This window comes from Penicillium daleae (genome assembly GCF_028827525.1).
Source record: "Penicillium daleae strain IBT 16125 chromosome Unknown utg000008l_segment0_segment0, whole genome shotgun sequence".
NCBI classification, from domain to species: domain Eukaryota; kingdom Fungi; phylum Ascomycota; class Eurotiomycetes; order Eurotiales; family Aspergillaceae; genus Penicillium; species Penicillium daleae.
Window position 1 is genome coordinate 3,018,360 of NW_026623156.1, and position 26,385 is coordinate 3,044,744.

A 26,385-nucleotide genomic window follows, 5' to 3' on the forward strand; every position below is an offset into this window, starting at 1 on the left:
TAACTCATACACGGTCATGTGCTGGTCTAGAGGGCATAGGGCTTCGCGCTGATATGAGCGAGACAGAGGACATCAAGTTGATCAGCTTATCTGGTAGGCTCCCAGCCCACCCAGCTGCGAGGCATCACGCGCCAGACCTTGCACTCGCCACTACGAAGATCATTCAGCTTGAAACTCTCCATCTTGACCTTCTTGCTCTCGCGTCCCTGTTCCCAAGCTCGGATCTTCTTCTTTGTACCATCCCAGTCAACGACAATACCGACATGTTCGGGTTTGCCCACCTCAGCACTATACTTCTGGTGCATAGTACCACGGTGACCCTGGAACCGAGCGTTTCGGAAGCTAACAATGTCACCAGCGCGGATCTCATCATTTTGAGTAACAGAAGCGTTGGCCAAGTTTGAGTAGACCAAGGCGCCGTAGGCACGGGTTCCGACGGGGAGGAGCGCATCAGACAGAGGGTTCAGCAGGTGCTGAACCAATCCGTTAGGGGTGCCGTCTCCAACAGTAGAATTTTGGATCCCGTTAACGGACTCTGAAATTCGAGTTCCATGCTGAAGGTGCGCCTGCTCCAGTTGATCCTGGCGGGGTTGGAGAGGTGGCGGCTCATGACGCTGTTCCAGAGTGACATCCGCAGGGTTCTTCGCGTCGAAGTGGGCCGTCACCACGGTTTGCGAGTAGTCCATGAAAAGGACGTAAACTTCCTTGGATACGGTAGTCTCACCACCCCGTTTCGTGGACGAAGACTCCTCAACTTCGAAGAGAATGTCCTTGCGGTTCTGGAATACTGGAGGAGTCGTGTTGGGCTGGGTCCACCACAGGGAACTCTCTCCAAGGTCAACGTCAGTGGCAATGAAGCCTTGGTCAACTGAGGGCCGGGAAACGTCCATCGATCGCCGCTGAGCCCGCATCAAATCCATGGAAGCGCGGCCGCTTCTAGCAGCAGAAGGTGAGGGCATGGCTGGAGCCTGGCTCTGCGGAGGGGGTGGCAGCGCGAGAGAAGGTCGCTTCTCATGGAGTGAAGGAGGCTGCTCATTAAATGGACTTTGAACTGGAGACGCCTCATACATATCATCGTAGTCGTCAGTTGCGGTCTGCGGAGGAGGAGGAGGCGGGGCTCCCGGGCGTCCACTGGGAGGTGGAGGAGGAGTGGGCAGCCCTTGTTGAGGAGCAGCATAATTGAAAGGATCATACTCTTCCTCTTCCTCAGCGTCACCACGAGGGGCCTCTCTAGTTGGCGGGAGTGGGGGAGGTCCCCTAGGCGTATCTATGGAAGGACGAGCATTTCGCGGCGGTTGGCTTGGTGGTGGAGGTGGAACTCCCCGAGGGGCAGCGGTGGGTGGAAGCGGTGGAGGCAGGCGAGATTCCTGAGGGCTTCGAGGGGACTGAATAGAATGGTCATCGGTGATCGTTCCCTCGTCAAAACTCGAGTCTCGCTCGTGCGCCCTCAAAGCATCCTTATGCTTGACTCCGGACGCAATATCAGTATCGTAATCTCCATCATATTCTGTCACCTCTCCTTCAACATCTTCACCAGCCTGTCGGGGAGCACTCCCACGGCTATCAGCTGTGGACCGCCGACGAAGTTGGCCTGGGGGTGGTGGAGGTGGCGCACGGCCCTGTGCTGGAGGCATTGGTGGATTAGTCGGGATAGGAGGAGGTGGGCGACTTGCTCTCTTTTCGGCGGTTGGGGTCGGACCCAATGGGGGTGTCGAGTCATATGTTGATGGGCGGCGAGCATCCACACGGTCAGGAATAGCCGGCGCAGGCACTGCAGGCGGCTGAGCAGCGTCATCTAAGGACAAGGTCTTTGCATGCACGGAGAGTTCGTCATCGGACTCGTCGCCCGTTGAAGGCCTAGGCGGGGGAGGGGCAGGCCGACCTGATAAATTGTTAGTATCGGAAATTGGGTCAAATCAAACGAGTGAACAAAAAAAACAACTGGATCATACCTCCTGGGACTGGAGGGGGCGATGATAGTTCCTCGGCTGGCACTGGCGGAGGCGGAACAGATCGTGCCTCTGGGACTGGGGGTGCTACTGCAGAGCGTTCTGTTCAAGGCTCGTAAGTAATTTGCTACACGTCAAACAGATTGGTATAGGTAACTTACCAGTAGGTGGGACGGGAGGGGGACGATCAGTCGAGCGACGTGGAGGGGGACCTTCATGAACGACGTCCTCAACATCTGGTACTTGTCGTGGAGGATGTTGTTCAGAAATGGGGGTCGCCAGGGGCTCTTCTTCCTCCTCCTCATCCTTCTCTACCTCGACAGGAGGCTTCGCGCCGATATGCATTCCAGGCAAAGGCACCGGAGGAGCATGGCGGGGAGACGTAGGTTCGGGCTCAGCAAGCCTCTTCTCAGATTCTCCAGGAGTCTTCGGCTTGCGAGATCCCGTAGGAGGAGTCATGCCCGGTAGACCACCAGGAGGCCCGAAGAGTCCCATCATGCCCATGCCACCACTCATCTTAGCCATCCTGGCACGAAGTTCCATCCTGCGCTTAGTTTCGGGATCCATTTCCTCTTCCTCCTCCTCTTCATCTTCCTCGGCGTCGGCTTCCTCACCCTTTTGCTCAATGGTGTGAGTAGACAGTTGACGAGGACGCTCCTCCTCTTCGTCCTTGCTTGTGGACGTCTCTCCGGCATCCTCAGAGTCAGCAGCAGCAGAGTAGTCGGCATCGTTCGACTCGCTTGCGATTTCCTCCGAGGGTGAGAAGGGAGTCGGGTGCGCTGGAGGTGCCTTGGCACGCAATGTGTCAACACTGGGATCACGAGTTGTTTTCACGGTTTCAATAGGGGAGGTCGCAACCTCCTCCTCAGCTTCGACGGGCTCCGAGGGTTGCTCAACCGGCTTCTTGGGGGGCTTAGGCTTCTCCTTCTTCTGGGCGGCCTCTGCATGGCGCTGAGCCTGCTCCAATTGCTGCTTTTGTAGAAGAGCAATGCGATCCTTGAGACTGGTCGGCTTCGGCTGGTCTTCAGCACCCTCCTCCGAGTCTTGCGTAGTCACCAGAGCTGGCGGAGGCGGACGGGTCTCCGAGACAGGAGGCTCACGAGCAAGTTGCTCCTTCACATCAGGATCCTCCTCTCTCCTGTACACCTTAGGGGCGGGCTCTCTTGGCGGGGCCACGTAGGAATCCTTGCTGGGAGGCGGGGCAACGAATTGTTTCTTGACAAATGAAGTCGAGTGGCGAGGACCACCAGGTTTGAAAGGAGCAATTGGCGCAGCAGCGGACTGGTTGAAGGCGGCGATACGATCTTTGAAAGACGAAGCCGAGGGCTTCTCTGCAACGACTGGGGGCGGGGGCTTGGATGACTTAGCCACGGGAGGCGCAGAGGTCGTGGCAGGTGCAGGAGCGGGTTTGGTAGCTTGAGGTGGCACCTTGGGCGAGGTTGGAGATTCGGTGACAGGACTCGAAACCGCTGGCGGGGACTGAGGAGGAAGGGGCAGCTTGGAAACCGGTTCCTGCTCCTCCGCGGCGGGTTGCTCTGCAACCTCGGGCTCCGTCTGCGGCTGGCTCCGGGTCACAGCAACGGGGGAATCGACGGGGGCGGGCTCGGCCTCTTTCTTGGGTCTACTAGGGCGAGTCGGCCGGGGAGGCGCAGGAGGTTCATATCGTTCGACGAAGTTTTTGGGGAAGATGCCCTCTTGTTTGGTACCGGCGCCGTCTGTGTATTCACCGTAGTACCAGTCATCATCCTCCACAGCGGTGACAGTTACAATTTGGCCGATTGGGAAGCTGAGGTCGTCATCGTGGCCCGACGCATACTCGAAGACCGCTCGGGCCGTAAAAGGCGGATTGGACATTTGGCCAGTCGACACCCGAGTTCGGAGGGGACGGGGTAAAAGAGGACCCTAAACAACAGGTGTGAAACGGGCAATCAAGGCGAGGAACTGTACAAGGTCAAGCACAAGCTCAGATGCGTCTCGCATGCAGCGGTATACAAGGTCGTGCGAAGCTGAATGCCTTTTGGGTGTAGTCGGAAGTTCGGGTCAGTCTGGATGACGAAAGTGTCGGGGGAGTGGTGCCTAGGGAGATGAGGGGGAGGGCAAGAGGGGCTGGAATGGAACTCACCAGGTACAAGAGAAATGGGAGTGGACCTCGCGGAGGAGGTTGCGATTGAGGAAATCGATGCAAGAGGGAAACCAGCCGTCGCAAGGAATACCGGATGGGAAAGGGAAAGGAGGGTTGCGGTGGGAAGGATGAGGTAGTAGGTAGTGAGGTGGTCGTCACTTGGCGGGATGAGGGAGAGGCTCCACTGACGATCAGCGGCTAATGAGAGAACCAGGGTACGAGCAGTGTACCACATGGGGCAATTCTATCAGACAGCCTCACGGCCAAAACGGGACACAGGATGAAACAAGGGATGTTTGATCATTTCTATCCTCATACTGAGTACGAGGTGCTGTATATACTTTATACGTTGCCTTGGCAAGGCTCTTAGGGGGAAGCTTTCCAACGCCCGACGCCTCATACACTCCTAACCGAGGGGTTCTTTACAGTACTCTTGTAGTCTACAGTAGTCAAGTAGATTCCAAGGATAGTCGATGTGGTCAGCAGAAATCAGTAGCAGTAGTCTCGTAGTATAGCGACCCCGAACTATGGACTTCGCGAAATGTCGCCTGGAATCATGAAGTATGGAGTAAGTCTTTTTCCCTTGTCTACAGACAGTATCATGCATAGAGCACTATATACCAACTTCGAGGGTGTTTTCTACGAGCGACTGATTCTCGGCTTCATAAAATAAAGTCTACTACCCAACACATGAAACCTTCAGACGAAACGAACCCGGTGCCCAAGCAAATACGTCAGAAGCTGAGAGCACAACCGTCGGCCTTCTTATTGGCGACATCTTCCCCCCGCGAATTTGCCTCTTCCGCTTCTTCACCCGACCGAACCTCAAAAAATTCGAGCTCCCTCACGACCTCCCCCGCCTTGATTCTCACCCCAAGACCACCCAAGCGTTAAGCCTGTCTGTATCAATCTTACAGTATGGCTACACACCAAAGTCCCTCCAGATCAGCCTTGAAAACCTCTCTCCCCTCCGCATATGCCGTTGTCAACGCAGAGCAGCTCGTCAGCTCGTCCCACCTCCCATCAGAGGAAGAGCAAGACAAGTACCTATCAGGTCGACCGCGAGCAACTCCGCAGCACCTGGGAGTTGCTCTCCAACATGCGCATCAGATTCAGGCCCAGAAAGATGCCGAGAATATGATTCTAGATCGCATTATTGACCTACTCTCGCTACCCTCGTCTCCATCCGCCGACCCCGCTGCACCTTCGGCTGCAGATTCGCACGCCTTTAAATCTGCTCTCCTTAGTTTCCGAACGGGTGACTACGATAGTCTCATCATGGAACGGAATAACGAGGGACTTTGCGGCTATGGGCTCTGCCCGCGCGAGTATCGAAACGAGCGCGGGAGGAACCAAACCTTCCAATTCAGATGGGGAGCTAAAGGCAGCGGACCTGGTGGTAGAGGGCGCAACATGGACATCGTACCTCGCGAGAAAGTCGAGAAATGGTGCTCCGATGAGTGCGCAGAGAGAGCTCTCTTCCTTCGCGTGCAGCTTACCGAGCAGCCCGTGTGGGAGAGGCGGGCTAGTGAGGGCCGCATTACGAGCATTGAACTCCTGGAAGAAGCGCGTGCCAAGCGACCAAAGCGAAGAACTGAGGGCTCGACATCTGCGGCGGCTGTTGCAGCAGACTTAAATAAACTCAATATTCAGGACCCCGAGCGCGCGCAGGAACTCGCCATGGAGCGTGGAGACACTAGTCTGCCATTCCGCGGAGGCCGCGTGAATGTCCAGATCAAGGAAAAGGAACAGAGCAGCACTTCATCTGCAAGCGCTCCACAGTGGCGGCCAGAGGATGCCAAGGGAGGCTCGATTGAGGGATATGTTCCCAAGGATCGACGAGACAAGGACGCAATGGACATTGACCAGGGCGATTTGCTTGATCAAATCTAGAGTGGATGGCACAGAGTCCATGGCATCTTTTGTGGCGTTTCGGGCGTTTCTACTAGTTTTATACCCTGGAAGCATATGATATAATACCATACGCAGCTTGAATAAAAGGAAAATTCTACGCAATGACCAGATATCTGTTGATCTTCGACAGCAAGATGCGGGAGAGAATCGTTGCGTAGTCGTGACCACTGGCCTTGGGGCTGAGTCTATCGAACATAAAATGTCCAACAGCTCCTACGTAACTTGACTCTGAGGGAAATAGGGATTCCACACAAGAGCAAACACGCGAGGGACAAGTAATTGGCAATCAAGCGTCATCTCCGTCAGGAGAATCAGCGACACCTTTGTCAACGGGAATCATGTTTTTTTTCATTCCTCATCCATAGATAGCCTCCATATTAGCTAATACCATAATAGCCAAGGTCGGGGACACGCCAGGAGTCGGCCGAAGACAAAAAGACTTTTTTGTTTTTCGGGGTGCTTATCCAGCGTGCTGGATTTAGCGGGGACCGAAGCGGCGGGGGCGCTCGGCCTGCTGCTGCTGGGAGACGGTGACGACGTTGACCTTGAGGTTGTCGAACTGTGAAATGAAAATGTTAGGAGCCAGAGATCGAGGATAACGTGACTGGTGGCCAGGGCCAACTTACGCCGAGGTTCTTGAGCAGGTCCTTGGTGTCGGCATCAACGTCGAGCTGGCCGGACTCGGTCTGGGAAACATCCAGAGCAGAGACCTCAGGGACGTACTGATCCTTGCGCTCACGCTCCTCCTCCTGGAGCTTGAAGGAGATACCGCGGACGGGGCCACGCTGAATGCGCTTCATCAGGTGGGTGGTGTAACCAGCGATCTGTGTGAAAGATATCAAGTCAATTTCTGTTGTTTGCAATGGTACTTGTTCACCATCTTTCGGTAGTGGTTGCGTGTCGTACCTTGTTGCGGAGACGCTTGGAGGCAATGATGGCGATCTCATCGCAGATGCGCTTGTTGGTCTCGAAGTCGAGAGTGAGCTTGGGGTAGTAGCGCTCAATGATGACCTTGGCGGACCGCTTAACGGTCTTAGTACGGACGCGACCCATTTTGGCGGATGTTGGCTGGACGGATGTTCAGTGACAAGAATCAAAGTGAAGCCGACTTTGGATAGCCTTGAGAGGCGCTTCGCTAATTCTGTGCGGGTCCTTGCCCTAGCCCAGCCCTAATGTGTCACGTGAATTCCACGGTCCGGAATATTACGTAATGTTATACTGCCGAGCGGTCAATCTAATCTATGCAGAGTCAGAAGACAAGAAATAGGAACGATATACTGCACAAATCTACGCTAGATCGAACCAATGAGTTCTTCGCAATTGAAAATACGGGAATGGATGCATTTCCTTTATAGCACAGGTTCAGAAGGGTAGTGAGAGTAGCTTTACAAAAGCCCACTTGTCTAATCGTACAACTCTTCGCAATGTTTCGCTTGCCAAATCTTAGTCCAACAACATCTTACGCACTCTCGTCTTTGTTCCTCGCACCAGCCTTCAGATCATTCATGAGAAGGCGAGCAATATCCTCGGTCCCCTTCATGGGCTGTCTGCTGGCCTGCGGCCGCAGCTGGTATCGGGGTCGGTCCAGTCGGGGCACCATGTTAGCATGGCGGTGGGCAGCGTCGGTGATGCTGGCAGACCCCGGCTTCTTGTAGTCTTCAATGCCGTAAGGTGCTTTGGAGGAGGCGCCCGCACGGTAAGAAGAAAGTCCGATTCTGCCCTCGGAATCGACAGCTGCGCGAATCGGCGTCACCCAGTACTTGGCACCGCCAGGGATGGTAGCATCGAAGAAGGTCAGGCCAGGGGGAGAACCTTGGTCCATAAAGGTCATCGCATTTAGGTCTTCAACGGCAATACCACCAATACCCGCGATAGCCCGGGACATACGTCCGCGGAATCTACCCTTCGGGCGCAGAATACGGGCCTCCACAGGACGTTGGTACGCTTGGGGACCGTATTGCGGGTGGTTATATGTCAAGGCGTGTGAGCGAGTGTATGATAGACCGGCGGACGGGTGTGTCTTGGGAGGGCCAGCCACGGCATATTCAGGCGCGGAAAGCTTGGTTCCGGGGGACTGGTAGTACTTGCGTCCAATGCGTTCGCTGGGTACGGCAGGGGATGATGGAAGGTCAAGCAACTCGAATATGACAGGGCCCAGGGCAAATGGATCGGTACGCAGGGTCTTGATGTATGTCTGGAACTCCTCGTCCGTCACCTTCGGCGGCTGGAGGGTCTCCAAATCTTCTCCGTTGTCTTGTGCTTGCTTCCGGGCCTCCGCGGTACGTTTGGCCACGAATCGCTCACGCAATTTCTGCAGCAACTCAGGCTTCTTGCTGGTAACCTGGCTCAAGTACGCAGCGAACTCCGCCTCGGTCATGCCAGCAAGCCACGGGCCGGAGTGTCGGTATTGCTTGGCTCCGGGCTCTCCGAGACCCTTGCTGGTCTCTGTATTATCAACATGCGTCTCGAACGGGCTCTGGTGTCTGGGAACGATGCTAGTCGCGTAATTGACCTTGGCAGGCAAGGACATGGGCATGTGCAGCTCCTGGAACTTCTCGAGGGTCATCGTGTGATCGGCTGCGGACTCGAAGTCGGTGACATGTTCGTAGGTATCGAGGGCATGGAGACGAACGACGGGTCTGGATGATTTCTCTGATGTCGATTTTGCCGGGAGAGATCGCTTCAGACCCCAATCGCCTCGAGCAAGCGACTTTTGGGGTGTAACGATCGAAGCCCGGATAGGGTGAGGGAGTGTTGCGGTTTCCGACTCAAAAACTGCCTTGGACGATGGGGGTTCTTGAGAAGGTTGCAGAGCTTGAGGAAGTGCAAATAGCCGCGACTTCCGCAGAAGATTCGCCGTCGGCGATAGCCTGGCGGTCGCCATGGTGTTCAATGCCTGGTGGAACAGAGCTGGTTGGGATCGCGCGAGAAAAGTTGACCGGGGCCACGGGCCAAGTCAATACGGTGGGCAGCACCAACCCAAAACGCAGTTCCACCAAAAGTGTGGAGACCGCATAGCACAAGTACAGCGGAAGACTACACTCTACACTCATCTAAAAAAAAGAAGGAAGGGCCTCAATACCATCTCTATATCATTGGTAATATATATATAAATCCTTGCAATTGACCGCGTCGCTATTTCAAGCACCGACATCCTGCAAAGAGCTGATTGTGTCTGCCACAGTCTCTGTGAAGGACCGATACTTGATCCCCAGAATCTCCTTTGACCTACTGTTGTCAATCTCGTAGATATCCGATGGGAAGTCACTCGGAGCATCCTTGGCAGGGAGCTTAGATTCCAATTCCGAGTGGGTCTTGCGGGCAGCCTCCACGATCTCCTTGTTCGAAAAGAAACCTGCAGTTATGAAGAATCTCTTGCCTCCAGCCTCGGAGACCTCGATGGCCCGAACGTGGGCAAGTGCCACGTCACGAACATCAACATACAGGAATGTGCCCGTGGGAGGAATCTGCTCCTTAAACTGGCCTTGGATGAGGTTTCGGAACCGCTGGTTTGATGTGTTGAGAGCCTCGAGAGAATTCAAATAGTGAACAATGGGGCCAAAGACCAAAGGAGGGTTGATAGTAGCGATGTCGAAGTTGGGCTTCTCCTTCTCAACAAAGTCCCACGCGGCCTTTTCAGCAAAGGTCTGATTGAAATATACTAATCAGTCCAGGTGGCGTTTCATTTAAGTGAACAGAACTTACCTTGCTAGCCCGATAAACGTTGGAATGATCCATAGCCTCTTCCCAAGTGACCGGATTCCATACCTTCTCGCTATAGAGCTTCACGTTCTGCTTGGGGTTTATAATAGCAGCAAATGACGAGGTGATGACAACGCGCTTTACGGTAGGGGCATAAGCCTTGATAGCTTTCAAAATGCCAGTAGTTCCCTTGATTGCGGGGTCCAGGAAGTCTTTCACCGGATCCTGCACGTTGAAATGGAAAGGGGATGCGGTGTGGAGGACATAGTCAAATGGAGGGTCGGACTTGACGGCCTGTTTCGGGGTATGAGCAGTGGAAGATATTTAGTCAAGATGTAGATCACCAGCTCACCTCGTCAAAAGCCCCATCTTGAGCTACGTCCTTGACAATCACGTAGGAGAGCTTCTCCTTGGGCGTCCCGGGGTGGTTCTCGAGAATCCGTTTGCCTTTGTCATCGGAGCGCACGGTGAACACGGTATCGAAGCTAAGACATCAAATTAATCGAATTAGCCATGAAAGAAACAATCATTTGTGTCGAATTGAATGTACCCATGCTGCAGCAAAATATCAACAATGTGAGCGGCGATAAAGCCGCTACCGCCTGTTGGACTCGATTAGATCTATGACGTGGTAAGTAGGAAGGTGTTTACCGCAAGTGCGCATACCGGTCAAGAGAACTTTCACCATTGTTGCTGGTTGAAATTAAGGAGTCAATGAGGATTGCTTGGTTTAGAAATACGAGTAGATGGGAAAGCGCAAAGGGTTGGGGTAGACAAGGAACTCCTCGGCTTTTATGGTTTGTCCAGAGAGACCATGCCCCCCCTCGATCCCGTCATCGCTCCCCACCTATGGGCCGCCACACAGGATACAGTACAGATCGAGGTGGAAGGTCACTACGACCGCTGACAAATAATCATTGAGCAATCAAAATTGCACCCACCATGTGTCTTTGCTTCAGGATTTAAGAGTCTGATAAAGCCGGATAACCCCGCCTCTCAGTTGTCAGCGTTAATTACCCGTAAACGACCCGTCGTGTACGTGTACACGTCGTAATACTCCTAGATCTAAGCTTATATCTAGAGATTCCAGGTGTGAGAGAGATATTATTGTGTGAACCTGGGCAGATAGCCTTGGATAGAGGGCCTCACGCAAACTCAGCAAACAAAGCAACTGCTATGCAATGTCTCAACATATCTTATTCCTACCTACCAGATTTCCTATGCCACGTCTTGGCTTTCCCTTTCCGTTTTAGTGCTCAGACCCTCGCCGCTTTTGCTCACTACGTAGATCTGAGCACGTCTCTCAGCGCCCTGATCTGATCAGTGAGTATTAGCTAGTTAAGCGCTCCGATTTAGTCACTAAGCACGAAGCCTGACCAGCACCTCAATAAAACGCGACACGCTAGCCCTATCCACAAACATCCCTTCCCTACAGATTGCCCCTATAAGCCCTATCAAAAAGCACTAGCATCAACAATCTAACGTTCCGTTTTAGATACTTACTGCTATTCATTGCGTTATAATAAAGCCTACTAGATAATCACCGGATTGATTAGACTACATGCTCCAAGGAACCTTTGTCTACTAGCTCCATAATAGGCGTCTTGGAGAAATACTAGCCTTAAGATAACCATCTCTTTTTGGCTAAGCATTTCGGTCCAAGAATATTACTCCTAGGAACTTAGAGGCCCCTACCCTATTCTACTACACTATAAGCTATCTTTGACTTATTTACTCTAAAGTGACCTCGGATATTCTTGATTTCTTTATATAATATTTTACTATATACCTTATATTATAAATTCTCCCCCTTATTTCTTATTGTTATGGCTTTTCCCTGCATGAAGCTATGCCCATGTTGATGCCTCATGCTCAGTATGGCCTAAGGCCTCAGCGTCCCTTTTGGGATCGGCAGGCTTCCGGCGGTGAATCACCGCCCTTTCTGGCGCCTAACCCAGAGGAAGCCTTCTGTGTGTTCTTGTTACACCATCTCGTGTGCCTTCTGATCTTCCTCATCAAAATATCCTCTACCTCTTCCTGTTTTAGGAGAGGGATCAGTTATAAATATAGCTAGCGGAAGAAGCTTAGGAAGGGCAAGAAACAGTCTCTGTTCCCATCCGACTTAGTGCTTTATTCTCCTACCTAGTTGACAGGCTTACTACCCTGCAAGTAGTTAACATCATAACAATTAAATCTTCGTGGTCCGATCTAGACCGCTTTTTGTAATAGTATATATATTCTATAATACGAATCGGATAGTGAGGAATGTATTTTACACGATTATAGTATTATACTTGAAGACTACTCGTATAGCCCTATGGAATACTACCAGTGCTCTTTCTTAAGTAGTACTTCTTGGTACATTTTTGTTGCGATTCAACTTCTTGTTTGAAGTATTAAAAACTCCGAATATCGGATTGATAACTCATCTTTTGATGAGAGGCTATTGTTATTAAGGATCTACTAAAATTATAGAGTGGTGAAGGGAAAATGGGATATTGTGATTAGTAATCATTTGTCCCAGCATAACCTTGTCGCAAGGGTTGTCGAGGTACTTACTTTGTTAGATCTCGATCAGTGTAGCGATATGCAACGATTATTAGTCCGTGGCTCCAATTTAGACTGGTAAGCTTCAGTCATTTTTACTGTCCAAGGCGCCGAGTATCGAGGCAGCGGCGCCCGGGTGAGGTTGGTGTCCTGAGGCACTCCTGTTTGTGATAATGTCGGGGTTGGACCGTGTAGCCTCCAGAAATTCCATTACGACCTCCTATCTGGTTCGTCTGAAATCCTTCACTGTAGAGTAGTTACTATTCAAAGTCTATGACGAGCCAGCATTTGAAGTAAGCCAACAGTGATAGGACATTGGCAAAGAGATAGGTATGTGTCTTGTGATCTGTATTCCAGTGTGTTGTAGTTCGAAAGGAAGCTTGATTGTGCTTCTTGAGGGAATACATGAGGGTATATATACAACGTGAAGTCCAAGTTGATTGGAAATCAAATTGGTTCTTCACATACATAGAGCAGGAATTACTCCCGATGTTGCGGCTTCATTCCCGAGCAGCAAGTGCCTGGTATCACAACAGTATCTCATGTTGTCTCCTTTATCACTTCCTCGAGCTCTGACCTTGAACGAATGTTGTGGGAAGAGAGGATGCTTTCTGCGTGTGACATGGTTCTTAATAGAAGTCAAATACATCGGATTCGGCTGCTGCTATGACCTTTGTGTTCGGGTATTGCCTCATAAACTGAAATTCCAACGCTCTCTTGCTTGCCATCTTGATCTCATATCTCGCCCATTAAGGATTCTCTGTCTACTTTAACACTGACTGGTAATTAAATAAGGATATATCTAGTAAAGATCTCATAGATAAGTAGGGTTTCTGCATAGTTTTAATTTCCGGGTGTTGGATTCAAGGTACTGGGCTATTTTTCCGCGGACAGTAGTAGGAGAAGAGAGGATACGACCAGTGAAATGGTCTTAAGCCGCCCGCCATCGGCAGTGTCCTTCTGACACTAATATTTCTTACTTCTTTTACCGCCTTTGGGGTCAGAAGTGCGGGAGATCTAGTATTAGTTGAATATGATCGTCCATCTAACCTAATTGATCCATGCGAGATTCTTGTACACATTGGTGGAGCCTAGTTCGAGACACAGTAAAACCCCACGGTCATTCTTGTTTTGGGATACGTCCGTAATTCCACGCGCTCCATAGCCTGTGTAGGACATGTCAAAACAAATATTCAAATGGAACGACGGAGCTCACGATGCACGTTATGAATAGTGTTTTCTTCGTATTGATGTGAGGAACCAATCTTTGATCTAACTACAACGCACGGTTCCAGTATAGTATGCATGCAAGGCGATTCTGAGGGGTAATAGTGCGAATCGCTGCTGATTGCGATCCGGTATCGAAAATAATTCCTGCACTATTTGTACGAAGATCAAATCCCGACTTTACGTATGACCAATCGTGCCTCTCAGGAAAATAAACAATAATCAACTATTCTAAACCACAAAAAGGTTCCGTAAAGCTCGAACGTGAATGACCCCAAGATCTCACTCATAGGCTACAACAATATGCTGACTAACAACAATATCAGCCTGGCCAGGTCGTTGAACATTTTCAAGAATGTCCTTCTGACTCTCCCCGTCGCTTAGGCTACTGTACAGTGTGTGATCTATTTGCTTGACGACGTGATTTCGGTGCTTCCCACTTTCAAGCTCGAGGTCGCTCAAGGATATCGCCCCCCCGAGGCGCTGAGGACTGTTGAACTCCGGTAAGTTGTTATGACTTTTATAGTCGGATGTCTTCGATCGATCGCGAAGGATACTAAATAGCGGACGGAGAGTCGCAATGTTCCCGACCATCATGCCGATGCCGTTCTCTGCGAATCCCCAGATGACAACATCTGCAACTTCGAAGAGAAAGTCAGTCTGGCTGGTAAGGGCGACGGTATATTTGAGACGGATGCATGCTGAGAGCGAGGCACTGCAAGAGGCGGATTGTCAATAAGAGAGGAGTTGAATCAAAAGGGGGAAAACCTACAAAATACCAAGCCCCATCAAGGCCGAAACTGAGATTTTGGTATTGCGGTCCAAATGTACATTCCAAAGCAGAGGAACTGGCCTATTTCTGGTATGAGAATTGTTTCTTTCATCCGAATGTATCGATATTGAGTCCGTACAAGAAAGCAGTTATCCAGTCGGTAAGGATGTTGATGGCGGTACACGCGTAGTACACATTAGCAAGGACATAGCTTGGCTGACAGTGGCCACCGTTCTTGAGTATTTCCGGATCCCAAGCAGCTCTATGGCTGGATTAGCATCTTCGTTTTGGACGTGGTTGTCAAGAGGCTTACTCCACAGGAACACAATTGATCAATATAAAAATCAACGCGATAGTGTTCATCACAACAAAAAGAGCCATGACGAGGTATTGCACATATATAAATACCTTTCTTCCCTCCGCCACTCGAATCAACATCCAACCGATGCTGAGTTTTATCGGTATAATGGCAGAGCAATACCCCACTTCGAAGATAAGGAAAAACTGGTCGCTCGAAATCAGTGCTATGCCTAATTGCCGATGGCTGTGACAGAAGTCGCGATCACCTTTTGTGCTTCGACTTGGTATTTCTCATTGCCAGGCTTTGCAAGGGTCGAGTCTCGTGCCCCAATTCCATTGAAAGCCCCTCCGAGGCACCCAGCCACAAGCACACAGAACGGCACCTGTCAAATTGCATTAGGCGAGTAATTCCAGACTTCCTCAGTAGTACTGACCCATGATACCGTCATAATCCAGTCTTCTACCCCCCACGACCTGCGGCTTAATCTGCAATATATGCGCAAGCCAGATGTCAACAATGCCAAGGTCGTCAGTAGGATTGTGGTGCCCGCTAACGCCGGGGTGGCATCGGCAATAAGGACCATGGCGCCAGGCTAGATAATGCCAATCCTCAATTCGACCTTGAGTGCGTCAGAATGTTGACTTCAATGATTTGAAATGAGCAGGGTCGACAGGGGCCACGGGGTGTGTAAAATGAACGGAAATATGGCGAACATCGAAACTATAAGTATCCAGACGAGGGCTTTGGCCTTCAGCTAAACAGTGACACTAGGGGGGACCAGGCAGTTCGGCAAAATAAGGTAGCGAGCGACAAGGTGAGTTGGTAGAAATAATACAACATTTAAAACACGATGCTCAGCTTTTATTTTGATTTGCCACCGGCTTGTTGTACACCTAGTTTTGTGGAGTACCTTCGAGACGAAGTAAATCGGCGGAGATGATTCTTAATCTCCGCACACACTCCACTTCACCGATTCAGCTCAGGTAGGTCATGAACGATAGATTTTCTCTCCCAGTATGGAGCGACCCATTCATTCTGACAGCTGTGTCAATGCCTCTGCAATCCCATCACCGGTTTACGAACATCGGATCGTGAATAAATCTGTAGTATTGAAAAAGTTTCCGGCACCATGTTCACGAAGCAGCAAGTTGCGTCAAATAAGTATATATATATGTCTTCTTGTGTGCGTGTGTGTATATGTATTAGCGAGGGGATGCGCCTAGAGCTCTATTCTTTACTATCATTGACTGTAATATATTGAATGAAGCGGCGAATCCTGCGAGCCGCGTATTAGAAAGTGCGGGATACGAGTCTGTAGTTGCTCGGGTAGGGGAAACCGGACCAGCAACACTGCCAATGAAGCCCGCCGCCCGGCTACCGGACAGAGTCCAATTCTTCCGACCACGCTGCAATTGCCGATTAACAAAAATTTTGGTTGAGCACTTAGAGGCAGTCGGTAATGATAATGTCCGTGCGCAATCGGGAGTTCAACCACGCTTAGACAATTCGAGGTGACCAACAGGGCGCAGGAAAAGGATGGGCATACGAGTCACATCGACTATCTAGCTGGAATTAACGACTCTGACCCCTTTTCTTCAGAAAAAGTCACCTCGTATTGTCAGTCGAGAGCTACGATGGCGCCAATAGTTTGCCACTATTGCCAGTTGCAAAAGGGAAATGATCCCCGCTAAATGTGTCTGTCAGTTTTAGTTGACTAGTTAACTAACTGGTTCTAGTTAGCTAACATAATTCCCGCCTGGGTCACCCTGCCGTCCGGGTCACCCAAGACACCATACTAAATGCAATTTTTAACCATCGATATATCAACGAAAAGGAAGTATTTCCACTCGATATTTGATATAAAATGATTTCCCGGTATTAGAAATTTAACTCGTATAATCTGAAAACTATTATTTATTCAAATTAATGAAAATATGCTGCGATCGAGTAATGTAGATATATACATCTACATTATTATACCCTAAAACATTTCTCAAGCGTATAAAAGAATGTAATATGATATATTTAACTCTAAGATACTCCAGGATTATATGATTAACCGTGAGTGAGATTAAAACATGAAACTGAGAAAAATCGCATTTAGTATGGTGTTTTGGGTGACCCGGACAGCAGGGTGACCTGGGCGGGAATTACGTTAACTAGCTTACACTAATCTAATTTAATCATCTACTTTCCTCTGTTTTCTCCCCTTTAATCTGTAATGCCCAGTGTGCTCGGCAAATTCAGGCACAATATGCAAAAGCATCATCGTGAAGACTACTACCTGATCGTGTACAGCATGCACTGATCATCAGTCCGTGGCTTTGATCTAGATTTTCTAACATTCTGCAACCTCTACCAAGTCGTAGTATAAAGGCAGTCGCGCCTAGGTATTCCTGACCTATTCACTCTAAATGGGCTTTTACCATCCTCGGTGTCCATCTCGGATCAAATTGATGGGAAGGCTTGATGGTAGTACTTAAGTCTTTCGTGATCTCCCTCATCTCTCACACCATCGAGTCTTATTGGATACTGTCAGCATGTGGCATACCTTATATGAGAAAAGAATCCAACACCTGAACAGCATGGTCTATATATATATCTAAGAAAGCTAAAGATGTCGTCTCGTCCCTAGGAGCATTCTTACAGCTCGAGGCTACATACCCCTTACCCAAAGATACAGCACTGACGATGGACCAATAACCTATCTGAGATGACGATACCTGTCATGTGTACATTTTCGGAAGAATCGAGTGACACGGATATCCATGGGGCACGTAACCCTCTGTTGATGCTTCAATCCATGGAGAGCGGAATCCGTAACAAACCGAAAACTTGTTCGTTCGCTTTGAAATTACGAAATGCTACTGTATCATCCAAGCCATTCGATCTGGCTAGCCTCGTACAGTAGTGTAATTTTTCCCGCCCTTGGGGACGCTCCCCGGGCCCCACATAATGACTAATCACGCACACCATAGGCGGTCAGATTCTGCCATAAACTCCCCGTTTGAGAGTATAAGGATCACTTCCCGGCCTCTTCAGATGTCCTTCGGGACATTTGGTCAAATGAAAATATACAGAGAAGATTAGCATGGCCCCTGCACTAAGGATGACACGCTCAATCAAAGAGAAGCTACCAGTTTTTTTTTCGTTACCCAACCTTCGTTGAGGTAGGAGCGCCGTATGAAGTTTTGCCTACCAGGGTTCGAATCGCGATGAGAGCAGGATTTGAAGTTATTTTTATTTGGTTGAGCGCACTGCTCCACGGTCAACGCCCTCGTGTGTTGATGCAAACAACCAGGACATGTGCCCTGGCGTACGAATAGAAGAATGTGCTTCGGCAATGATGTATGAGTTTCGAACTAGTTACGATGATCTACAATTAGCTCCGAGGTCTGCTTTATACAGAGATGAAGTCCTGATATTCCAATCCTGGGTATAGAGTTGTACTCCATTTCTACTGGCGACACTCAAACTTGGCTTCGGTAATAGTCATTGAATGATTTTCTGCATAGTCTAATGGAATTGTGAAAGAAATCATTACAAGGCCTCGATGTACGATTGAAAACGAGCCGTCAGTCTGCAGGTAACTAACCAAAGTGTTTGACACCAGTTGACGCAGTTGACCAGGCCGCGCCCAGGCAGGGCCCGCGCCCCGTGGTCTCGTGGTCTGTGCACCCCGGCTTCAACCTGAGGCTCACACCTGACCTCCACCTCTCCCTCCACCTTCATGCAACTTGCGACCTCTGCTTAACATCTTAGAGGTTGGCTTCCAATGTCCACTTTGCGGGCTCGCTCGCAAACATGGCGCAAGCGAGTCCTATCACAGACGTGACCCAGCGGTTATTTGCGGATCTGAAGTCGAAGAACGATGATATCAAGGCCCGAGCTGCCTTCGAGCTCCACGACAATGTGGTTGCCGTCTCACGAGGTAAGTCGCCAACCTTTTGAGTCTAGTGAGCTCATGTGCTCTTGCTAACCTCTTTACTCTTCTTCTCCTACAGATTGGCCGTCCGAGAAATTCAATGAGTTTTACAACGCCGTCAGTCAGCGGATCGCACAGCTCGTAGTCACTGGCAGCGACGCCAATGAACGAGTCGGCGGTCTCCTCGCCCTCGACCGACTGATCGACTTCGACGGAGTGGATGCCGCTCAGAAAACCACACGATTCGCCAGCTATCTCCGAAGTGCTCTCCGAAGCAATGACAATGCGGTGTTGATGTGCGCGGCCCGATCGCTTGGACGACTGGCGAAACCTGGCGGGGCGCTCACTGCGGAGTTGGTAGAAAGCGAGATCCAATCTGCCTTGGAGTGGCTTCAGTCGGAGCGCCAGGAAAGTCGACGATTTGCTGCTGTCCTGGTGATCCGGGAGCTAGCTAAGGGCTCCCCGACCTTGCTTTATGGCTTCGTGCCTCAGATTTTCGAGCTTGTGTGGGTCGCACTTCGAGACCCGAAAGTGCTTATCCGAGAAACAGCTGCCCAGGCTGTGGGAGAGTGTTTTGAAATCATCGTGGCCCGAGATTCATCAGTCCGCCAATCGTGGTTCGCGAGGATCTATGAAGAAGCGCTGCTGGGACTGAAGTCCCATAATATGGACTGGATCCACGGATCTCTCCTCATCCTGAAGGAATTGTTCCTCAAAGGCACAATGTTCATGAAGGAGCATTACCGAAATGCCTGTGAAATTGTGCTCCGTCTCAAGGATCACCGGGATTCAAAGATCCGCAACCAAGTCGTCCTCACCATCCCTATCCTTGCATCATATGCGCCTGCCGACTTCATCGAATCCTATCTACACAAATCCATGGTTTACCTTCAAGCCCAACTGAAGAGGGAGAAGGAAAGGAACGCAGCCTTTGTGGCTATTGGCAAGATCGCCAATGCAGTGGGGCCTGCCATAAGCGGATATCTTGATGGAATCATTATCTACATTCGTGAGGGACTCGCAATGAAGGCGTGAGTGATCAATCTTCCTGAGATTTAACCTAAATGAAAAGACATTCCAACTAATTTGAAACAGGAGAAATCGGGCAGGAGTTGAAGAAGCTCCCATGTTCGAGTGTATCAGCATGCTTTCGCTGGCAGTCGGGCAAACCCTCAACACCCACATGGAGCAATTGCTTGACGCCATCTTCGCGTGCGGCCTTAGCAAATCGCTCACACAAGCCTTGGTCGATATGGCTCATTACATCCCTCCCATCAAGCCCGTAATCCAGGACAAACTTCTCGATATGCTGAGTATTATACTCTGTGGCACGTCATTCCGACCACTTGGGTGCCCTGAAAACCGACTTCCCCCTATGCCGGCATTTGCAAGGGATTTTGGTCCCCAAGAAAGCTACTCTGATGCCGAAATCGCACTCGCTCTACATACCCTAGGAAGCTTCGACTTCTCTGGTCACATCTTGAACGAATTCGTTCGCGATGTTGCGATCAACTATGTGGAGAATGACAATCCCGAAATCCGAAAAGCATCGGCCCTCACATGCTGTCAGCTGTTTGTTCACGATCCGATCATCAACCAGACTAGTGGTCACTCAATTCAAGTTGTCAGTGAAGTCATTGACAAATTATTGACGGTTGGGGTCGGTGACCCGGACCCTGAGATTCGACGTACGGTTCTCTGGTCCTTGGATCGGAAGTTTGATCGACACCTGGCGCGCCCCGAAAACATTCGTTGCTTGTTCCTCGCGGTGAACGACGAGGTCTTCGAAGTCAAGGAAGCTGCTATCTGCATCATCGGTCGTCTGTCTAGCGTGAACCCAGCTTATGTTTTCCCTCCACTGCGGAAGCTGCTAGTCAACCTTCTAACCGGACTTGGCTTTGCGAACACTGCCCGCCAAAAGGAGGAAACTGCTCAGCTCATTAGCTTGTTTGTATCCAACGCAACCAAATTGATCAGGTCATATGTCGACCCGATGGTTACCGCACTGCTCCCCAAAACAACGGATGGCAATCCAGGCGTCGCTGCCACGACACTCAAGGCTGTGGGAGAGCTTGCCAATGTTGGCGGAAGCGAGATGAGACGCTATCTGCCACAGATCATGCCCATAATTTTGGAGTCGCTCCAGGACCTTTCCTCTCATACCAAGCGAGAGGCAGCTCTACGGACGCTTGGTCAATTGGCTGGTAACGCTGGGTATGTGATCGACCCGTATCTCGAGTACCCTCATCTGCTTGATGTCTTGATCAATATCATCAAGACAGAGCAAACAGGATCCTTGCGAAAAGAGACAATAAAGCTTGTGGGTGTGCTTGGCGCTCTAGATCCCTATAAGTACCAGCAGATCAGCGATGTGGAACCCGATGTTCACCATATCAATGAGGTTCAAAATCCCTCGGATGTTGCCTTGATCATGCAGGGCCTTACTCCGTCAAACGAGGAGTACTATCCCACAGTGGTCATCCATACACTGCTCCAGAACATTCTCAGAGAGAATTCTCTCGTGCAGTATCACTCAGCAGTGATTGACGCGATCGTTACCATTTTCAAGACTTTGGGCTTGAAGTGTGTTCCATTCCTCGGACAGATTGTTCCTGCATTCATTTCGGTTATCAGAAGCTCCCCCGCAAGCCGACTTGAGTCTTATTTCAACCAAATGGCTATCTTGGTTAACATTGTGCGTCAGCACATTCGTGCATTCTTGCCTGAAATTATTGACGTTATCCGCGAATTCTGGGATGCGTCATACCAGGTACAGGGTACGATTTTGTCCTTGGTGGAGGCTATCTCCAGGTCCTTGGAAGGAGAGTTCCGAAAGTACCTCGCTCGCTTGATTCCTCTCATGCTGGACACCCTTGAGAAAGATACTACGCCCCGCCGTCAGCCATCGGAGAAAATTCTCCACGCTTTCCTGATCTTTGGCTCCAGTGGTGAAGAATACATGCACCTCATCATTCCTGCTATCGTGCGCCTCTTTGAACGACCACAGCATCCTCAGAGCATTCGCAAGTCGGCTATTGACAGCTTGACGAAGCTGTCGCGCCAAGTCAATGTCTCTGATTTCGCTTCCCTTATGATCCATTCTTTGTCACGAGTCGTGGCCAGTGGCGATCGTGTCTTACGCCAAGCTGCTATGGACTGCATCTGTGCTTTGATCTTCCAGCTTGGCCAGGACTTCACCCACTACATCAACCTCCTGAGCAAAGTTATCAAGCAGCACCAGGTCAGCCATGTGAACTATCAAATTTTGGTGACAAAGCTTCAGAAGGGCGATCCACTCCCGCAGGACCTCAACCCGGAGGAAAACTACTCCTTCCCCTCCGATGATACTAATTTTGCGGAGATTGGACAGAAGAAGATTGTCGTCAACCAGCAACACCTCAAGAATGCCTGGGATGCTTCGCAAAAGTCTACTCGAGAAGATTGGCAAGAATGGATTCGCCGCTTCAGTGTTGAGCTCTTGAAAGAATCGCCATCGCCCGCACTGCGAGCCTGTGCCAGCTTGGCGGGTATTTATCAACCCTTGGCCAGAGATCTTTTCAACGCTGCCTTCGTGTCTTGCTGGACCGAGCTGTACGACCAATATCAAGAAGAACTGGTCCGCTCCATTGAGAAGGCCCTCACTTCGCCGAATATTTCGCCGGAAATCCTCCAGATTCTTCTCAACCTGGCGGAATTCATGGAACATGACGACAAAGCTCTTCCCATCGATATCCGGACTCTAGGCAAGTATGCTGCTAAGTGCCATGCTTTTGCCAAGGCGCTCCATTACAAGGAACTCGAGTTTGAGCAAGATCAAAATTCTGGCGCCGTTGAAGCTCTAATCACCATAAACAATCAGCTGCAGCAATCCGATGCCGCGATTGGTATCCTGCGGAAGGCACAGGCATACCGCGACGTGGAGCTGAAGGAAACATGGTTCGAGAAACTGCAACGCTGGGACGAAGCTCTGGCTGCCTACAAACGACGCGAGAAGACGGATCCGGATTCCTTCGGCATTACTATGGGCAAGATGCGCTGTCTGCACGCTCTCGGTGAATGGAAGGTTCTGTCTGACCTTGCGCAAGAGAAATGGAACCAGGCATCTTTGGAACACCGCAGGGCCATTGCTCCCCTTGCTGCGGCTGCTGCATGGGGCCGGGGCCAGTGGGAGCTGATGGATTCGTACCTGGGTGTCATGAAAGAACAGTCTCCTGACCGATCTTTCTTCGGCGCTATTCTTGCAATCCATCGCAACCAGTTCGAGGAGGCAAACATGTATATCGAGAAAGCACGGAATGGTCTCGATACCGAACTTTCGGCCTTGCTTGGAGAGTCATACAACCGGGCATACAACGTGGTTGTCCGCGTGCAGATGCTCGCCGAACTGGAGGAGATTATCACTTACAAGCAACATGTGGGCGACCCCGAGAAGCAAGAAGCCATGCGCCAAACCTGGAACCAGCGCTTGCGTGGATGTCAACAGAACGTGGAGGTGTGGCAGCGCATGCTCAAGGTCAGGGCTCTGGTCACTGCACCTCGGGAGAACCTGGACATGTCCATCAAATTTGCCAATCTCTGTCGCAAGTCCAACCGCATGGGTCTTGCAGAACGTTCTCTCGCATCCCTGGAGACAGTTATCAGAGATGCCAATGGTACACGCACCATTGTACCTCCCGAGGTAACCTATGCTCGATTGAAATTCGGTTGGGCCAACGGCAGCCAACATGAAGCCTTTGAGGAGCTGAAGAGGTTTAATATGGAACTCAGCGAGGACCTTGCCAAGTTCAATACACTCCTGGCTTCGCAAAACGAGAATCACGGCATGAATGGTGTCAATGGCATCACAGACCCCAACCACCCGGACGCTGTCAGCCTGCAAGAACGAGTTGGGGATGTAGCGAAGGCCAGAAAACTTCTCTCCAAGAGCTACCTCAGACAGGGGGAATGGCAAAGAGCGCTTCAAAAGGCCGAATGGGAACTAGATAATGCTCGCGAGGTTCTTGGCGCCTACTCAGCAGCCACACAGTACAACCGCGATTCCTACAAGGCCTGGCACGCTTGGGCTCTTGCAAACTTCGAGGCAGTGCAGACCATGGAAAGCCAAGCGAAACAAGCCAAGCAAGCCAAAGCCAAGGGCGACGACAAGCCCGTGCCTGTGGCGCTGCCTCCTGGGAACGTTCTAGATTATGTGATCCCCGCCATTCGTGGTTTCCTGCGGTCAATTGCCTTATCCTCCGCATCGTCTTTACAGGACACACTGAGATTGCTGACGTTGTGGTTCGCGCATGGTGGCGATCATGAAGTCAACACCGTAGTCACCGAAGGTTTCACGACGGTTAACATTGATACCTGGCTTTCTGTCACACCGCAACTTATCGCTCGGATCAACCAGCCCAACATCAGAGTCCGTGGCGCCGTTCACAGACTCCTCGCTGAAGTTGGCAAGACCCATCCTCAGGCTCTGGTGTATCCGTTGACAGTTGCCATGAAGTCCAACGTTGCTCGACGCTCACAATCTGCGACCAATATCATGGAAAGCATGCGCCAGCATAGCGCCAAACTTGTCGAACAGGCGGATCTTGTTAGTCACGAACTGATCCGAGTTGCGGTGCTGTGGCATGAATTGTGGCACGAAGGTCTGGAGGAGGCTTCCCGTCTCTACTTTGGGGATCATAATGTTGAGGGCATGTTCGCAACACTTGCACCTCTTCATGACATGCTTGACAAGGGTGCCGAAACTCTTCGCGAAGTTTCGTTTGCCCAAGCCTTTGGACGTGATCTTGCGGAAGCTAAACACTACTGCATGCTCTACCGCCAGACTGAGGAAATTGGTGATTTGAACCAAGCTTGGGACCTTTACTACACCGTGTTCCGCAAGATCAGCCGACAGCTCCCGCAACTGTCGATTCTTGATCTCAAATATGTCTCTCCTCGCCTCAAGGATTGCTCCGGTCTGGACTTAGCCGTACCTGGAACGTATCAAAGCGGTCGACCGATTATTTGCATCGTCAGCTTTGACCCGATTCTGCACGTTTTGCAGACTAAGAAGCGACCAAGACGGATGACACTCACGGGTAGCAATGGTCTCTCCTACATGTATGCACTCAAGGGTCACGAAGATATTCGGCAAGACGAGAGAGTCATGCAGCTCTTCGGACTGGTCAACACACTTCTGGACAACGATAGCGAAAGCTTCAAACGCCATTTGTCTGTTCAGCGTTTCCCCGCTATTCCGTTGTCGCAGAGTTCTGGCCTGCTCGGATGGGTGTGTAATAGTGATACACTACATGCTCTCATTAAGGAGTACCGCGAAAGCCGCCGTATTCTGCTTAACATTGAGCATCGGATCATGCTTCAGATGGCTCCGGATTATGACAGTCTCACGCTCATGCAGAAGGTTGAAGTCTTCGGGTATGCCATGGACAACACCACTGGCAAAGATCTCTATCGGGTGCTGTGGCTCAAGAGCAAGAGCTCTGAGGCCTGGCTTGAGCGACGCACCAACTACACCCGATCCCTCGGTGTCATGTCCATGGTCGGATACATTCTTGGTCTGGGTGATCGTCATCCTTCCAACTTATTGCTTGACCGCACAACTGGCCGCGTGGTCCACATTGATTTCGGTGACTGTTTCGAAGTGGCGATGCACCGCGAGAAATATCCCGAACGAGTTCCATTCCGCCTGACTCGTATGTTGACTTTCGCTATGGAAGTGAGCAACATTGAGGGAAGCTACCGCATCACGTGCGAGGCCGTCATGCGTGTTCTTAGGGAGAACAAGGATTCCCTCATGGCTGTTCTAGAAGCCGTAAGTTCTTTTACCTCTTTGCTTTTGTCTCCCTTCCTCCCCTGTTCTTTGTTACCTCTATACCGCGCATTATCTCCATGACAGAAGTTCTAACTTATGATTCTAGTTCATCCACGATCCCTTGATCAATTGGCGTTTGGGTGCGCAGGAGTCTCCCGATCGAACGACTCTTACCGCCGAACGCCGCCAGTCCATTATCGAAGGCCTCAATTTCGAGCATATGCAGTCAAACAGCGTGTCTCGCCCCCGCCGGCCATCACTCATCGACGGCGGCATTCTTGACATCCAAGATGGCGGAACTGAGGCTCGTGAGGCACAGAACGCTCGTGCTCTCCAGGTTCTTGCACGAGTCAAGGAGAAGCTGACTGGTGCCGATTTCAGACAGAAGGACGAACTGAATATTAGCGACCAGGTTGACATGCTTCTTGCACAGGCCACCAGCGTGGAGAACATCTGTCAACACTGGATCGGCTGGTGCAGTTTCTGGTAAATGGTTTTTTTTTCGGTGCTGCGCACCATTTGCTTTTCTTTTTCTCCCAGGGCTCTCAGGCCTAGCTATGATGTGATGCGATGGTTTCCGTTTCTTGCTTTTGGCACGCTCGCACGAGGCATAAATTTTCTCTCTCTTTTTCTTTTCAGTGTATCTAGAGTACCCCCTACTGTTCTTACATTCTCATTGCTTCTTTGTTCATCCGATTCCTCGGGGGTTTGCTGTTCCAATGCATCTCGTCTGGCCGAGTCCATCATGAAGGCTCTGGACTCGCGTTCGCAGGTTCTTTGTCTAGATGTAAGACCTGGTGTAGCTGAATAGCTGGACAATTCAGAAATTCCGCTAGATATCACGAAATTCTTGCTCTTTGAATGAGTAAAAGTTATCTTCTATAGCCCTGTACAGCTGATCCTTGGGATGTGTCCCACGAGTTAAGGTTACGGGTCTCTCATGTGACTGGGGTATAATCCGGGGAAAGGATCACACTGTAGGATGCCACAGTGCTAGTTTTAAGGGACGATTAACCACTTTGAAAATTGCTTCTTGTAGAGATCTAAGTATATTAAAAGTACCATATGATTCAACCTAATGCCATGTTTTCGACGCCTCTTAGTACCAGTTGTTGCGG

General features: G+C 50.6%; 7 protein-coding genes across 7 annotated transcripts; 2 read left to right on the forward strand and 5 right to left on the reverse strand.

Moving 5' to 3' along the window:
- Positions 1 to 86: 86 nt before the first annotated feature.
- Positions 87 to 3,803, reverse strand: N7458_009617 (SH3 domain protein; the record flags this gene model as incomplete). The annotated part of the gene is made up of 3 exons (XM_056912999.1): positions 87 to 1,882; positions 1,953 to 2,051; positions 2,111 to 3,803. 3 exons carry the CDS (start codon positions 3,801 to 3,803, stop codon positions 87 to 89), a joined length of 3,588 nt encoding a protein of 1,195 aa, XP_056761848.1.
- A 1,186-nt stretch (positions 3,804 to 4,989) lies between these two features.
- On the forward strand, positions 4,990 to 5,964 carry N7458_009618 (Rtr1/RPAP2 family protein phosphatase; the record flags this gene model as incomplete). Its single annotated transcript, XM_056913000.1, has 1 exon — positions 4,990 to 5,964. One exon carries the CDS (start codon positions 4,990 to 4,992, stop codon positions 5,962 to 5,964), a length of 975 nt encoding a protein of 324 aa, XP_056761849.1.
- A 499-nt stretch (positions 5,965 to 6,463) lies between these two features.
- Positions 6,464 to 7,038, reverse strand: N7458_009619 (40S ribosomal protein eS17; the record flags this gene model as incomplete). The annotated part of the gene is made up of 3 exons (XM_056913001.1): positions 6,464 to 6,544; positions 6,612 to 6,809; positions 6,892 to 7,038. The coding sequence occupies 3 exons, from the start codon at positions 7,036 to 7,038 to the stop codon at positions 6,464 to 6,466; spliced, it is 426 nt and encodes a 141-aa protein (XP_056761850.1).
- A 406-nt stretch (positions 7,039 to 7,444) lies between these two features.
- On the reverse strand, positions 7,445 to 8,869 carry N7458_009620 (mitochondrial 37S ribosomal protein bS1m; the record flags this gene model as incomplete). The annotated part of the gene is made up of 1 exon (XM_056913002.1): positions 7,445 to 8,869. One exon carries the CDS (start codon positions 8,867 to 8,869, stop codon positions 7,445 to 7,447), a length of 1,425 nt encoding a protein of 474 aa, XP_056761851.1.
- A 256-nt stretch (positions 8,870 to 9,125) lies between these two features.
- On the reverse strand, positions 9,126 to 10,375 carry N7458_009621 (SDR family oxidoreductase; the record flags this gene model as incomplete). Its single annotated transcript, XM_056913003.1, has 5 exons — positions 9,126 to 9,632; positions 9,691 to 9,981; positions 10,040 to 10,172; positions 10,238 to 10,289; positions 10,354 to 10,375. The coding sequence occupies 5 exons, from the start codon at positions 10,373 to 10,375 to the stop codon at positions 9,126 to 9,128; spliced, it is 1,005 nt and encodes a 334-aa protein (XP_056761852.1).
- A 3,368-nt stretch (positions 10,376 to 13,743) lies between these two features.
- On the reverse strand, positions 13,744 to 15,117 carry N7458_009622 (uncharacterized protein; the record flags this gene model as incomplete). The annotated part of the gene is made up of 6 exons (XM_056913004.1): positions 13,744 to 14,176; positions 14,234 to 14,314; positions 14,373 to 14,495; positions 14,547 to 14,737; positions 14,800 to 14,916; positions 14,950 to 15,117. The coding sequence occupies 6 exons, from the start codon at positions 15,115 to 15,117 to the stop codon at positions 13,744 to 13,746; spliced, it is 1,113 nt and encodes a 370-aa protein (XP_056761853.1).
- Positions 15,118 to 18,338: 3,221 nt separating this feature from the next.
- Positions 18,339 to 25,757, forward strand: tor (putative TOR pathway phosphatidylinositol 3-kinase TorA; the record flags this gene model as incomplete). Its single annotated transcript, XM_056913005.1, has 4 exons — positions 18,339 to 18,465; positions 18,539 to 19,490; positions 19,555 to 25,267; positions 25,374 to 25,757. The coding sequence occupies 4 exons, from the start codon at positions 18,339 to 18,341 to the stop codon at positions 25,755 to 25,757; spliced, it is 7,176 nt and encodes a 2,391-aa protein (XP_056761854.1).
- Between the last annotated feature and the right edge of the window lie 628 nt (positions 25,758 to 26,385).